Source organism: Arvicanthis niloticus, chromosome 21, assembly GCF_011762505.2.
Source record: "Arvicanthis niloticus isolate mArvNil1 chromosome 21, mArvNil1.pat.X, whole genome shotgun sequence".
In the NCBI taxonomy this organism is placed as follows: Eukaryota; Metazoa; Chordata; class Mammalia; order Rodentia; family Muridae; genus Arvicanthis; species Arvicanthis niloticus.
The window spans coordinates 46,735,398-46,751,349 of NC_047678.1; the positions used below are offsets into that span (position 1 = coordinate 46,735,398).

A 15,952-nucleotide genomic window follows, 5' to 3' on the forward strand; every position below is an offset into this window, starting at 1 on the left:
GTAGTCCAGACTGTACTTGAATTCTCTCTTTTCTCTCCCTCACCCCTTTTCCGAGACAAGGTTTCTCTGTGTAGCCCTGGCTGTCCTGGAACTCACTCTGTAGACCAGGCTGGCCTCGAACTCAGAAATCCGCCTGCCTCTGCCTCCCAAGTGCTGGGATTAAAGGCATGCGCCACTACTGCCCGGCTTCCAGATGGACTTGAATTCTTGATCCTCCAGCCTCCTCTGGAGTTCTTCAAGTTTAGATTCCTACATTCAAAAACAAAGTCAGTTTGGGGACTGGCTGAAATGTTTAAGGTACGGGGTGAAATAAAACTGGCAAAAGGTAAGACATGTGACGAAATTAGGTAGGTAATGAGGGGCTGTCCAAGCCATCAGACCTCCCTGCCCTCTGGGGATTCTGTTCATGGATCCTTTTGTTTCTGGAACAGTCTCAAAGGCAGATTCTCTTCTGCTATTTGGTGACTTAGGCAGGAAAATCAGAAAGGATGCCTGTCTGCACGCTCATTTGCAGGTCTGCTGCATATAGGTGGATACATTTTGCCCAGATGTCAGAGGAGACTAGGAAGGAAGCACCATGAATACAGTTGATGTCAATGACTGCAAGTCCTCTTTGTAAGCACAGAACAGAGTGGAAAGTGAGCGTGACAAATAGTTACCAACGTTAACTGCGGAGGGAAGGACAGAGGTGGCGTTGAAGACACCCCACATGGGTCTGCAGTTTAGATTCACACCTGTCCCTTAGGAACTGTGCCATGGTGGCAGGTAACTGAACAGAGGGCGAACATTTTTTTCCCTTTTTTTCTCCCACCTCCCCTTTTCTTGGTAGTGCTGGGGATTAGATCCACATACATGCTGAGTGCATTCTCTGCTGTTGACATACGCTCCGAATCCCAAAGTACATAGTTGTTTTTTTGTTTTGTTTTGTTTTGTTTTTTCCACTGTGGGAATGGAATTAGAAACACAAAGCACAGGTCTGATTTTACCTTTAGGACTGTTTGGGAAACACAAAGGGGACATGTTATGCAAAGAAATGAAAGTGGTTAAAATATATATGTGGAAGGAGCTTATAGTGTCGTTCATAATCTGTACCTAACCTTTAGCACGGTGGAGTGGTAAGAATACCTGAATCAAAACTATAAGCTTATGTGATTGTCAGTGTAAGACTTCAGTTCTTCAATTCTGAAATCCTTCAGACAGGATCTCCTACAACCTGTGCAGCACTGGGCAGGCAGCATAGTGTGTCGTTACAAAGGAAGTGAGTTACTGAGTTGCTAAGCTTCCCACTTCCAAAGACAACCACTTAGATTCTAGAAAACTGGGGCTTCAGTAAACACACAGGGACCTGAAAGCAGTGCATTGATTATTTTATTAATTCTTTCTTTTTACATGATGGGAAACGTTCACCTATTTACAGGTTGTTATTTTTATTTATTTATTTATTTATTTTGTCCACACACAATCTAGGTAAATAAGCCTATGAAATTCCAATTCAGAAAGCCATAAAAATCTTCCCCACCCCTCCATCTGTAGGCTTTCAAATGTATCTTTTTTTTTCCCCAAACCAAATTAATTTTTAAAAATTACATTAGGGAATTCAGATATGCTGATGATTTACATTCCAGTTATTTAAAATATGCATCTAGACATGTTCTTAGAAAAGAAATGGTAAATTCACAAGGATAGGGCTTAAATTAAAGCAGTACTTCACAGTAAAACATTAAGGGAACATCTATAAATAACAGAAATATATTACAAATAAATTAGTTCTATTTACCATTTCAAATATTAAAAATCTTTAATCCATTTCTTCATCTCTCTTTACAAAAAGGTTATGTGAATTGTATGGAAACATCTGCAAAAAATATAATAAATACTTGATTTCTTTGACTGTATTTTCATGTTGTTTTTTGATGAGGGAGACAAACTTCTTTTGTAATTCGCCCCGCCCCAAGAAAATGCCCAACACCTTTATACCAAAGTTAAACAAAATAAGTAATTTTCCAGGGTACATACACTGTTCATTATGAACTAAAAAACATCTCTACAAATTACATAAAAAATAAGAACGCAACAAAGGTTATGTTCCCGCTGTCAGTTTCCGGGTTCCAGTGGGTAACAGGCTATATCGTGTGGGGCTCATGTCCTAACATCGATAATTAGCTTTTTTTTTTTAAATATATATATATAAAGTGTTTGTACAGTTTAAACTGTGTTTCTCAGGAAGGAAAAGGTTCTGATGCCCTGCAGGCGTTCAGCTAAGAGATTTAAAATTCTTACCAAAAATAGCTTATGAATATACAAATGCCATTCACTTAGACAAGATAAATAGGCCTTTTCTCTCGTCTCTCTTTAAAATAGCCTGGGCTAAATCAGTCCCCAAGGAAAACACTGTTGGAGGATCTGGAATCCCGTCAGAAAATGATCTCAGCGCTACCTCAGGGCAAGGAGCTGCAGTAATGAACAAGGGGTCAAAATGGGACTAGAATGGACCAGAATGAACGCTGATTCCTGTGAATTCCATGTCTTTCTTGGATAAGTGTGACCATGGGCTACCCAAGGTGAAAGTTGGCCTTACTCCCGAATACTTCTGATCTTACATTGTTGCTCAGCTGTAAAGAAAACATGTATCTTTTTTTTTTTTTTTTTTTTTTTTGAAACTAGCAAATACTTGAAGCTCAAAAAAAAAAAAAAAAAAAAAAAAAAATCTCGGCTCCAGTTTGACACAGCCTGACTTTGTCTGCTCTAGTTAAAAGTTGTTGGTGTTGGTTTGTTTTTTTTTTTTTTTAAATAAGTTATAGCCCTTTTCTTGTAAACCACAGCAGTAAACATTTGTGCCCTGTTGATAAAGGTACCTCAAAGCTTCGATGGCTCTGAGAGGTAGCGAATTCTCTAGTGGTTTTAGAATATGTCTGAAAAATACTGGTTTCCAGAACCCATCGCTTCTCGTAATTTTGTAAAGAAAATTAAATTAGCACCTGGCCATAAGAGTGTTTTTTGTTTGTTTCTTTTTTTGTTTCTCTCTCTCTCTCTTTTTTAAAAAGCATTCTCTGATGCAAGCATTTTATTTTCTTTTAAGTCTTTCTTTCTTTCTTTCTTTCTTCTTTCTTTCTTTCTTTCTTTCTTTCTTTCTTTCTTTTTCTTTCTTTCTTTCTAACGGCAAGTGTCTAATTCTTTAGGTTACCGACTTGACAGGCTATGGCTGATCCATTCTGAATGTTTAAACCACTACAAGTAGAGAGCATTGGGAGACTTCAGCTAGAAGCTCGTGCACACAGCCCATCAACCATGACTAAATTGCAAGCCAACAGCGAGCCTGGAATCCACCCAAAAGCTTGGATTTCTATCAGCGTTTATGAGTGCCGACTGCCCTGCCTGCTCCTAGTTCTTGACCCCTGCGTATCAGATGACTTCTCTCCAATACCTGGAACTTCAGGATCATAACGACAGCTCTTTGGAATGAGGCAGCATGTCAACTGGGGGTAGAAAACCTTTTATTTTATTCATTTGACATAGAACAAAATCCTGTGCTGGGGAACAGGTGAACTCTGTATTGGAGTGAGAGGAGACCGAAGGAGAAAAACGCCCCCGAAATGCGAAGGACTGGGCTGAACTAGACTAGACGGATGTGTGGCATTCAAAGGGTGGCAGGAGAACCTGAACTCTCCTCTGCAAATGGCCTTGCCACCCCTCAGAAGCAGAAACGTTCTTCCGTGTGTGAAATCTTAAGTGACCCCACCAGTAAGGACGCTGAACTAACAGAATCAACTCTTTCCCACCCTCCATTTTAAAACTCTTGCTATGATATTATAATACACGGAGTACAAGAAAAGTTGATTAAAAAAAAAATCAGGTCTAAAATTTTCTCAAGATAAATAAATGGATTCCTTATAGAGGATCTTAAACCACCGGTGTTCTCTTTTGCCTTAACTTGCTTCGTTTTATTGCCTTTCAGAATAGATTGATTTCCCTGAAAGATCGAATTTACAATCTTCTGCTGATTGAAACATTTGAAGCTGTGGTTGATGAAGTACCAGTGAGGCAGTTTGTACAGGTGCGAGGGCACAGATGCATATACCTGCGCGCTCCGCCCTTCTCTCCTACACACCCAGGCCCCCAACCCTATAGGCCAGCTTGGTCCCCACTCTGTGTCACCCTTGATTCTAATTAGATGGTGTGATTTCTGAGATTAGAAATAAAGCGCTCTCTGCTTGAAGAAAATAACCGTTTGGGGGCAAATAAAGGGAGTCGGAGCCCTCGTTTCTTTCACGTGGAAGACGGTAAGTCCCAAAAGATCACCCTATGTGATACTGGGTTTCTGAAATACCCTATGGTTTTATATTGCTGAGTTCTAGGGGCACACTAGCTTGAGAGAACTGAGGAGGGTGAGTGACCTACAGGTGTCGTTTTCTACACAGGTGGGTTTGCTTGGCCCAGAAAATAAAGGGTTTGTATGTCTGCATGAGGCTTCAGGACAGGGGAGCGAAGCTCGGTGGAGAAGATGGGCAAAGTGGTCCAGGAAGTGGGGCGGCCTGGGGACGGCTCCTGCGAGGTGGACAACTACACCACGACGGTGGCGGTCACTGAGCTCAGAGACGGAGGGGACGGGGAGGCGGCCGAGGACAGGGATGCGGGACGGTCCTTGGCGGCGCTCAGAGCCGGGTCTGCGCCTCGGGGATGTAGATCTCGATGCTCTCGGCGCTCTCGGTGGCCGAGTTCTGGCGGACCGACGCGGCGCGCTTGGCGGCCATCAGGCGCTTGCGGGCCTCCTGGCGCTGCGAGCTCTCCAGCGAGCGCTCCCGGATCAGCGGCGCGGGGCCCTTCGCCGGCTTCTTTGGCACTGGAGGAGGGGCCCTTCGCTCCTGATCAAAGCAGAAGGTTCAGGACATTACACAGCTTCTCAGGATAAGCTTGGGAAAGACTGGGATAGGTCAGTAGTTTGAACACACACGCACACGCACACTTCTGCTTTTTGCAAACCTAAGGATGGTTAGTTCTGATCTGCACACTGTATATATGATTTCTCTTCTTTGTTCTGGTTTAGGTATTAAAAAGATGAAGGGAAAACATAATCTCTTACGCTTAAGGCTGAGGGTAACGCTGGATCGCAGACCTAGCATCCATGGCAGGATGTGGGCATTTAAAATGCACCCCTGCAAACGGACCCCTGAACCTCGCAGTGAAGGTGGTTCTCTCTGCATCCTCCAGACTCTTCCTGGTGCTAGGGATGGACCAGGAGAGCTCAACAGCTATAGAATTATTTAGAACTCGCATCAGGTAGGAGCTTGGCTTCAAGACTAAAAAACCCTGTCCACCCTCTCCCTGGGCCACTCAGCCTCCCCTTCGCACATTCTTAAGCAGCCAGATGAGACTGTAAGATTGTATATCGGCTTTGATGGTGCCACCAGGAGCTACACCCTTTTTGAACACCACATAGGAACACATGGCCATGGATTGTACAGGGCCACTGGGAAGGGAGACTCTGGTAGTTTTTACTTTTTCACTTATGGGAGGATCTTTCTATAACATCAGTCCGGGGGGGGGGGGGGCGTATCTCAGCTTGCTGTGGTGGCCCAGAAGGCAATTCCAATAGAAACCCCGTGTTACCAAAGTTGAACACAGGACTGGAAAAGGCCGTCCTTCTTATCAGCAATCTCTGAAACAGTTTTTTAGATCTATAGCCACTCATCCTGTAGGCATGGTGACTGTGCATAGAGGAAAGAAAGCCCAAGGATGCTGTCAGGATTCACTGAGCTTTCAGGCTGTGAAAAGGTCCACACAGGTTTAGTTAATAAAGAAGACCCTGCATCCTTATGATACCAAATGTGAAGTTTATCACACAGGGACTGAGTCTCCAACTTAACATTGATGCTTGGTAAAGCAGTTCCTTCTTGCTTGCCAGGGAGAAGTTCAAAGTTAACTTAAATATTATTACACTAGGACTCGGCCCATGGATTTTTAAAATGGAGCCTGTGCTTCTGAAAAGACCAAAGGGGAGAACACAGGGCAAATAGCCTCCCACCACCCTAGTCTTTCATATTGATATATAATATTTCCTATCAAGTTCATGTGATGACGAAAAGCTGGTCATAGGTAAACTGCATTTAAAAAAAAAAAACTTAAAAACTAATCTAGTGATTTATTAGCTAATTAGGTCACATATCAGTAAGTCACGCGTAACAGTTTCTTTGCGTCACTTAAATATCTTCGTTGTGGGGTAACTGGTGGATATTTTTAACAGTATGAATATTGGAAACTTTTTAGTCATTTTTCTTTCTTTGAATACTTTATTATGATTATTTTTAACAATAGTGTTAGCGAATCAGTAGGTGAGAAATTAAATGGAGCAGTACTAAACTTCCAGCGTGTGTACACTTATGTATACTTTAAGACCGGTTTAAAAGCCTTGCTAGCAGATAGTTGCACACATAAAGAAAACTAGATAAAGCACAATGCTTGGCTTCTCAAAGGAGAGGCCACGCACATATCCGTAGACTCTCAAGCTTGGCTCTAAACCTCTCGGTTGGATGGTCTTAGACTCGGAGATGGTGATGGTGGTGACAGCAATTGTCTTCCTTAGAGACGGTCCCTTGGGACGGGGTTTGTACTGGGTGCCCACTGACCCCACACACGTAGAAATGATCAGCAACACTGGGTTGCTGTTGGCTCTTTACGGGTCAGGAGACCCGAAAGGGCAGGGCTCTCATGGCTCTGAGGGAATAGCCATCCCCGTGTTCGGAGGCCTCAGGTCATAGAAGAAAACTTACTTAAAAACTCATCCAGGGCAGATCAGCCTGGGGAGGTGGACATTAGAGATTTGTAAAAGTGTGGTGGAACCTCAGTAATCAAATATGAAATTATTATTGATTAATTAAAAGAACTTAAGTCTTTATTTCTAAACTGTTGTGTGAGGATCTCAGGGAACAGTGTCCTCCCCACTCCCCCAGACATTCAATCAAAAGTATAAGTTAGAAAAAAAATCCCAACACTGCTAATGACTGTAAGCCTTGTAATGAGAGCATTTGAAACTAGAACAACTTCTTCATTATGTATTTCTGAGGTGACTGTCAGTCTGCTACTTCTTAGGGCTTCCTACTGTTTCTCAGAAACACATCCTGAGGGTGTAAGAAAGTTCAACTCTTGCTCTATGGAACCATGCACTGAAGAGATCATTTATTTTAGTTTAGAAAGCATAACTGGAGGCAGTCCCTCCCAGTGTCTAACCTGGTTTAACTTAAAGTTTAATTAACGGGGGGAGGGGGGAAGGAAGAAGAAAGAAAGAAAAAAAGCAAAGGAAGAAAGAAAGAAAAAGATAAAGAAAAGCCACATTCCCACTTCCCAATTCACAAAGACAGGTTTTTCTTCAAAAATATGCCTGAGACACATTACAGATACTCTCCCGAGTGATTGGTATGTAAACATTGTCATTACAATGAAATGACACGGTACCGGCTCCATTTCACATTGTAAACAGCAGGACTGAATGCAGCAGCCTATTTAGACTGTCCAGTGTTTGTGCAGGTTTTTAAATGAACCATACAAAATCTACATTGTTCTACCTTCTTGTCAAGAGGATCCATCTGTTTCCAATTATTGGCCTTTAACTGATGAAGTTCATCAAATTTCATACTAATATTTTCTATGGACAACTGCAGCATGTCCCAAAACCCCGCCAAATCCTGGGAAGTGGGTCTCGGGTGAGCATTGGGATTCTGTGCAAAAGAGAGAAAAACATTGGTGCTTTAGAGGCGGCGTGACAGCAAGCAGGATCAAGAAGGCAGTTTTGAACATTTCAGAGAACCTACTGGGTTCCTTTGGGCTTTTTGACAAGAGATAAAAGCAAGACTGCAAATGGTAATTTTTCTACACACCCCCACTGCAGTTTGTGATTTTCAAATGTCAAGGTTGTGAAGTTCCTCTGTCCTTACAACAGCATGGTCGTTTCAGTCTGATAAGTGGGGAAGAGTCTAAACATTTGAAAAGTCCTCCAGGGTGCTATCTCTTACTGGACATATTTCAAAACACTGTATTTGAGCAGAAAAACACCATCTTTTCATTTACAATTTCATGCCACAGCAGTTCAGTCACAGAACAGAGGAGAATTCCAGAGTAGGATTTGGTTTAAGACTCTTGTTGAGTGAATTAGCAGGGTACAGGATTGATCAGCAGTCAGGTATTTCCGAAATACCTTGGGTGGCAAGGCTTCACTGATGCTAGAGACCGAGCCCCCCGGGGTTTGCATAGTCGAAGAGAATGATCAACCATGGAGACATATACCTAGTCTCTGAAACAATTACATGTTCAGTAATTAAGATATTATTAATGAGTGTAATAAAGAAAAATTTTGTCATATGATACATTAGAAATTAGCTGGTTTTTAAATATAGCAAAAGTCAGAAAATATTATCTTTATACATACATACATATGATGGTAATAATTTCCTTTTTAGAATAATGTCTTAAAGGTGTTTAAGAACTAACTTTTTAAATAATTACTCAAACATGTTATTTGTTATCAACTGGGCATAGTTGTGCATGCTTGTAATCCCCGTACTTGGGAGGCAGAGGCAAGTGGATCTCTATAAATTTGAGGTCAGCCTGGTCTACAGAGTGAGTTTTAGGACAGCCAGAGTTACATAGTGAGACCCTGTCTAGAAGAAAAACTCCAAACAGACAAAAATTTATTAGTATTATCTTTTGTGTGTATATATCACAACATGCATGTGGAGATCAGAAGACAACTTTATAAAGTTAGTTCTCCCCTTCCACCCCCCTGAGGGTCTCAGGGGTTTTAACTCGTGTCATCAGGCTTGAGAAGCAAGTGTCTTTACCCATCAAAGTCAGCTGACCAACCCTAGAATTAACTTTTGTTAGTTCATTTGCTTGAGAGCCTGCTGTGTAATTTATGCTGGCCTGGAAATCTCAACCCTCCTGCCTCGGCCGGCCTTCTGAGCCTAAGATTGCAAGTGCACATTGTCACACCTGGCTCAAGCTGACTTCGTTTGTCCCCGTAATCGGCATCACTATCCTCATCACCAACACCCTCTGCCAAAGCAGCTGAAGGTATCATAAGCAGACAGCAAGAGTCTTCCTCCCTTCCATGTGTCAGGAGCTCTTAGTCAGTGCCATGTCTGGTTATTTCTTAGTAGTATAAATAACTGTGAACAGTTATCATGTCCTATGATAACTGGGGCCGGCTTGTACATTTAAAATTAGCCCCAAGGAAAAACTGGTACCGTCAGAATTTCAGAAAGCAAAGGTTGATGATGGTCATCTAATTGTTTAAAGGTTGGAAATGACAGTTACACCCGAGGATGAGCTAGAATGACTGACCTCAGCCAAAATAAACACAAATAAAGACGCTGCGTGTAGTTCTGAGACGACCTATAGCTTCTTGGGAGCTCAGCATTAGATTCTTATGAGATTCCTGGGAGTAGATTACTTTTTGAGTTTTTAAGTGCTCGGTATTAAAATCTGGTCTAGGGCTGGGAATGAGTGTGGCTTCGTGGTGTATGTTCCAGCCTCGGGTTCAGTCTTGAGCACCTAGTCAAACCAAAACAAAACAAATACAACAAAACATAAAAAGTATCCTAGCGATACACTTCTTGAATGAGCAAAGGGGGTTCTTTGTAGTATTTTGACATAGTAAACAGCAGCTACAGTGGAAGTCCCTCAAGGGGTATGGAGGCAAACACCGGAAATCCTGTCAGCTGAACCAGGTGCCTCTCAGCTTAGAGGCTACAGAACAAAAACAACAACAAAAGACCTAAAGGTGATAAAACAAACAAGCAAACCGACCCCTCAATATTCAGAACCCACAGTAGATTTGATAAGGCGTTTCTCAATGGTTTATGATTCCACAAATATTTAGCCTTGTCTATAATGGATTTTGGAGGGCGGTGACATTTCCTTGGTCACAGGTTTTAGTACTGTGTTATTTTAGCACCAAGGGTTTCTTGGCTGAAGTCCTTGGGACCAGATGTTGCGATGTCAGATTTAGGATTTAGAAAAGTTTACCTGTGTGCAGTGAGATATCTTTAGAGACAGAATACAAGTCAATGTGAAATTCATATATCTGTCACATACACCTAATATACACAGTCTGTAGGTGATTATATACATTTTACTATATTTTGACAGTATTGCCTATATTTTGACATACCGCATTTTGACAGTAATGTGTTATATGAGGTCACATGTGTCAAAGCTTTCCTGTCCCCAGAGTTTCCGATTTTAGAGCATTTCTGATTTGGGGGTTTTTTGGTTTGGGCATGTTCAGCCTACAGTTCAGTAGCCTAAGGTTCTGTGGTGGTTCCTCAGATGTGCTTAACTCGGTCATGGGCAACCTGGGCCTTGCCCCAAAGGAATCTCTTTGTCCCATTTTGTCAAAGCTACAAAAGAGGAAACAAAGGGATGGTGAGTGTGATGCGTGTCTAACCCAGCCGCAGTTTGACAGGAAGAGTCGCATGGTAGAGTGGCTGAGTCTAAACCAGAACATCTCTGAGATTACAGGTACAGGAGAGAGAGTGGGGGTGGAGGGAGCATGGGCCCTCCTGGTTTAGTTATGTTGGGGAAAAAAACAAAATTTATCCACTTGCTCTAAGCTTGAGAATCTAGTCTTGAACAAATGTGTTTTCAAACTAAAGAGCTGTCCTCCCCTGCCCCTCCCCCCCCCACTTTTTTTTCCTCAAAGGAAGAAGGACTAAAGAAAGAACAAACTCAGGGCTGGCGAGATGACTCAGCAGTTAAGAGCCCTGGCTGCTGTTCCAGAGAGAGGTCCTGAGTTCAATTTCCAGCAACCACATAGTGGCTTACAACCATCTGTAATGGGATCTGATGTCCTCTTCTGTGTGTGTGTGAAGGTAGAATGTGTGTGTACATATAAATAAATAAAACAACAAGACAAAAAACAACAAGCTGAACCTGGCCCTGAACAACTCCTATAGTCACTTAAAAAAAAAAAAAAAAACCCAACCACCATATTTATTTATTATGTATATGTATTGGCGGTGCTGGGGTCAGTAGGCGGAGGTCAGATGACAACTTGTGGAAGCTGGTTCTCTCCTTCAACCATATGGGCCCAGGGATCAAACGCAGGTCATCAGACTAGGCAGCAAGCTTCTTTACCTGCTAAGCCATCTTGCTACCCGCTAGAGTGACTACAGGTCACACCACTCCCTGGTGTGACTCCCTCTGCAAAACTGAGGGATGGGATTTAAATCCTGCATGAAATTTTTAGGGACAGAGGCTGAACAGACAAGGGTTGGAACTGTAACTACTTTTTACCATGGGCTGGTTGGTTGCTTCTTAACTTTTTATGCCTGTTCATCCCGTCTGTAAATCATAGAAAGAATGCCACTAGTAACTCCAAACGACCATTCTGGGGCATTAGCCAGGGCATCTGGCATGTGTAGGTGCAGGACTTCTTCATAAGCCTTGTCGGAGTAGCACCAGACTTTCCTTCCTTCATTGGTGTGCAGTTACCTTAACAAGGACTCTCCTAGTTCATCACATACACTTCTCTAGTGGCTGCTGACTGGAGCCACCATGAGGAACTAGGAAATGTCAAAAGCTGGCTTTCGGGAACGCAACAATTTCTAGAAACCAGCACACATATGATTCCTGCAATTTCATCTTTAGAATCTGCCCAATATTTATGGTCTACTTTGCAGTTCGCTCAGAAACTCGATTTTTTCAATTCTGTCTTTACGTTTATTCACTCTGTGTGTGTGTGTGTGTGTATAGATTTAAAAAAAAAAAAACAAAAAAACCCTTGAACTCAAGTCATCAGGCTTGTCAGCAGGTGCCTTATATAAGAAGCCATTTTGCCACGCCTAGACTAGATTCCTTTGAGGAGAGAACACAGAGCCTATGACACAGAGTTAAGACTCTAAAGCCCCGTGGGGGTCATCTGAATGCCAATCATGTTTTCAGTTGACACACACCAGTAAGTGCTTTAGATTTGCTTTGTTTTAGAGTCAGCCTGACCCGCAACTGAGCAATAGAAGGTGTGTTTGCAGAGCTGCTCTGGGAGGACACAACCTTTCTGAGGCCTCCTCCAAGAGAATCTTGACCTCTGTTTCACTGCCAACTTTGCAATTGCCGTTACTGTTACTGCTGCTGTTGGAGGCCCATTCCTTACTTTGTTTCTGTATGTCAGAGGTAGATGGATCACTTGCTTGTCTCTCTGGTATCATCTACATTTTGTGATACCACCCCCCCCCCCCCCACCAACCTCTGACTTTTGAATTAAAACAAAACTCACGTCAGGAGACACAGTTACTGATGGATTTTTAGAAAGAGTGTCATGATTATTATCACTGTAATAGTATTTAGGAAACATCAGTTTGTTCCATATTTTAATAAGAATCAAAAAATTATATAAAATCTAGGAACATGGAAAGCTTTTAATACAGAAAACTTATGGAGTTTTAACTTGATTCTGCCCTAAGATTAGTTAAGTATAGAATAAAGTGAGTTTTTTTGTTTTGGTTTGGTTTTTGTTTTTATTTTTTTATTATTTATTTATTTACTTGGTTTTTCGAGACAGGGTTTTTCTGTGTATCGCTGGCTGTCCTGGAACTCATTCTGTAGACCAGGCTGGCCTCGAACTCAGAAATCCACCTGCCTCTGCCTCCCAAGTGCTGGGAATAAAGGCGTGCGCCACCACTGCCCGGCTCTGTCTTTGTCTTTAATTTAAAGAAAAGCGGGAAGCCAGATTCATCTGTGGAAGACTCCAGTGGTTCAATTTGAGGTTTGCTTTGGCCAGGTCAGCCTTGAGGACAAGGTCTCTCTGGACTGAGGTAGCGAAGAGTCACAGTGACATGGATGGTACCTACCAGGTTCTCTTCACACAGTTCTCTGAACTGGTAGAATTTCTGCGCCATGAGAAGTTGGGCACTGCCCACCGCGGTTCGGATTTTCCCTAGAACTGAAAAGAACAGACACGGAAGTTTACATGATGCCTCACTGTTGAGACTTTGTCTGGTAAATACAGCAAAGGGAAGTTATGCAGTCAGGATTTGAAACAAACAAACAAACAAACAAACAAAACGGCCAACACAGCATGGCCACGCCCACCAAGAAGGATGACCTATTGGTCCACGAAACCTGGACTGCTGGGTTCAAGCATAACGACAACTTGGAAAAACACAAGTTCACTGTGCTTGTTTCTTGGGAGAACTAGAGTTTTCTGTCACAGGACTGTGCTGTACCACAAGGAGGGACAAACAGCGTTCCTTCCACTATGCAGACAAATGTCACGTGTGTTTCCCGGTGCAGTTTCAGGTTTATCCTGATTTGCTGGCTTGATTTTCCAATTCGTATTCAAAAACAAAGAAAAGCAATGCCAGCTTTTGAGGGAGGAATCTCTCAGCACTCACCCTATCCAGTCCATAATCCGGTGTTTTCCCGGGAGACCCACCACTGGCATTTGCTGACAAGTGAATTTCCTAGGGAATGATGAGGGTCAGCCTGTTGCCTGGGGAACAGCAGCCAGATCCGGCTTTCCACTTTACAGCCCCCTTTCCTATTAACATCGGTTTGGTGTGCAGCTTTCCCCTTTGACAGAAAGCTACTTCCGGTCTCAGTGAACGCCTTTGAATGCCTCTGCAGGACCCCTAGTCTGCGTGCTCCCAGGGATCCCCGGAACCTGCAGCTGGAGCTGTGTCATGCCTAGGTTTCACACACCTTCCTCCCCTACCTGAGGGAGCAGAGACCTTGCACAGTGGAAGATTAGAGAGAAAGCAGAGTGACTCTTGGCTGGTGGAACTCTCCTGGCTCAGACAGTATGTGCGAATCTAGTTCCTTTTCCAAACCACACTGAAGAGTCAGGAGAAAACAAAGAAAGTAGTAGGTATTGCCCAGGGCTTTCTAGTAATGTGCTATATCGGATTCACAATGATGGGCTAGACCAGAGTTCACGATTCACACTCTTGAGTTCTGCTCAAATATTTCAGCATACACACCTGTAAGTCAGAGCATATTCTATATGACCCCAGTCATGCCAGACTGCTTGGGGACACACATCTGCAGCCTCTGTCAAGTCATAGCAATGCCCTGACTGGCAGCTCCAAGCCTTGGTGTAGAAGCTTTCACTTTTTTTTCTGATCTGTGTTTAAAATCCTCTTAGACTGTTGCTGTCTTCCTCTTCACTGAAAAATCAGGTGAGTGAGGTCTCTTGTTATTATTACTGTTACTACTATTATTGTTATTATAATAATTGTTAGCAGCGGCGGTGGCATACAAGCTCTACATAGCCTTGTCTGTCCTGGAACTCCCATGTACAGCAGGCAGGCTGCCCTCATACTCACAGAGACCAGCCTGCCTCCATCTCCAGAGTGCTGAGATTAAAGGAGTGCTCCACCACACCCCACTTGTTCTTCCTTTCTTGGTACCTCAAAGTAAAGTGGGTAGGGTGAGCCTAAAGTTCAGAGTTCAGGCCTCTTTGACAAGTTTTGAGGATGAATCAGACAAAACTTGGAGCTAAGAGGTCTCAGTCATGTCTGAATACCGGCAGTGTGATAAACCACCATAGAAGGATTGGAGGGAGCCTTCTTGTCCCCTCTGAAGAGGCCACCTGTAACCCAGGGTGATCTCCCACAGTGTAGATGAAGTTGACATCAAATTCCTGACCCTCCTTGTCTTCACTTCTCCAGTGTTAGAATTATATTCATCTCCCACAACACCTGGTCTGAAAGTGTCACATACTCCTTGAAAAATAAATACCAGTGGAAATAAGAAGTAAAAAAGCAAAAGGCCAGGCTGGAGATATGGCTCAGTGGTTAAGAGCACTGACCACTCTTCCAGAGGAACTGAGTTCAATTCCCAGCAACCATATGGTGGCTCACAACCATCTGTAATGGGATCTGATGCCCTCTTCTGTTGTGTCTGAAGACAGTGACTCATATAAATAACATAAATAATAAATCTGAGAAATGGAAGAAAGATGCATCTTGCTGACGTTTGGACTCTGCGCTGTAATGTCCAAGGTCAGTACTCAATGGTGCAGCTAATCACAAGAAATATTAGAGAGTTCTGGGGCGGGCCTAAGCACAAGGCAACTTTCCAAGGCCACTCTCAAATTCACTATTGTTCTGCGGCAAGGTGTCGATATTAACCTCAAAGCGGAGGCCTAGCCCTCAAGGCCAAAGCCAAGGTCAAAACAATCAGAGGAGCCTGGAAGAACTTGTGGAATCTACTCACGAGCAGGGACAAACCTGGTAGGCTCTGGATTCATTCACTCAGGCAGCAAATACTAGTGAGGGTACACCAGGCAGGTATATGATAGCGGTCAGCAAGACAAAGTACCTGTCCTCTTAGGCTTTGCATCCTGGTAGAGAACACAAGGAAAAAGCAGGGGGAAGCAGACCCCTAACTCGATAGAGTTAGACAGCACCGAAGAGGAAGAGAGTCTAACTCGGCACAAGCATGCTCCGGAACACGGGAAAGCTGGCTCCAGCTTAAACAGTTTGTCTTGAGACAGTCACCCCACTGGTTTCTCTTTAGTTATTTTATCTACCTCGCTAACTCTATGCACATCATTGGTAGTGTGTGTGTGTGTGTGTGTATGTGCGCGCATGCATATGTGTACATATGTGCATATGTGTACATATGGTGCATTCGTAAAGTTCAGAGGTCAACAAGCAGGTGTCTGCTCTCTCTTTTGGTGAGAGCCCTGTGGGTCCTGAGGATTGATTCGGGTCTTTAGGCTTGGTAGCAGACACCTTGAACTGCTGAGTCATCTCACTGGCTCCCTCTTTTTATTATTGAGGAGGTTTGAATATGCTTGGCACTATTAAGGGGTGTGGCCACGTTGGAGGGGGTGTGGCCTTGATAGTGGGTGTGGCTTTGTTAGCAGAAGTGTAGCACTGTGGGTGTGGGCTTTGAGAGCTTGCTCCTAGCTGCCTGAGGATGCTAGTCTTCTATGTACAACTCTCAGCTCCTCCAGTGC

General features: G+C 43.3%; 1 protein-coding gene across 29 annotated transcripts in view; it reads right to left on the reverse strand.

Annotated features, from left to right (window-relative positions):
• Positions 1 to 1,346: 1,346 nt before the first annotated feature.
• The window catches only part of Dlgap1 (DLG associated protein 1), a 759,724-nt gene continuing 745,118 nt past the window's right edge, over positions 1,347 to 15,952 (reverse strand). For 22 of the 29 annotated variants that reach the window (XM_076917637.1, XM_076917636.1, XM_076917643.1 and 19 more), the window contains 3 exons: positions 12,840 to 12,931; positions 7,560 to 7,712; positions 1,347 to 4,862 (listed from right to left, as the gene is read on the reverse strand). In XM_076917637.1, coding sequence (XP_076773752.1) covers positions 4,653 to 4,862; positions 7,560 to 7,712; positions 12,840 to 12,931 — 455 coding nt within the window. In that variant the 3' untranslated portion in view covers positions 1,347 to 4,652. Of the gene's footprint in view, positions 4,863 to 5,558; positions 7,713 to 12,839; positions 12,932 to 15,952 lie in introns of those variants that run through there. The other 7 variants (XM_076917657.1, XM_076917655.1, XM_076917656.1 and 4 more) reach the window with 2 other exon arrangements.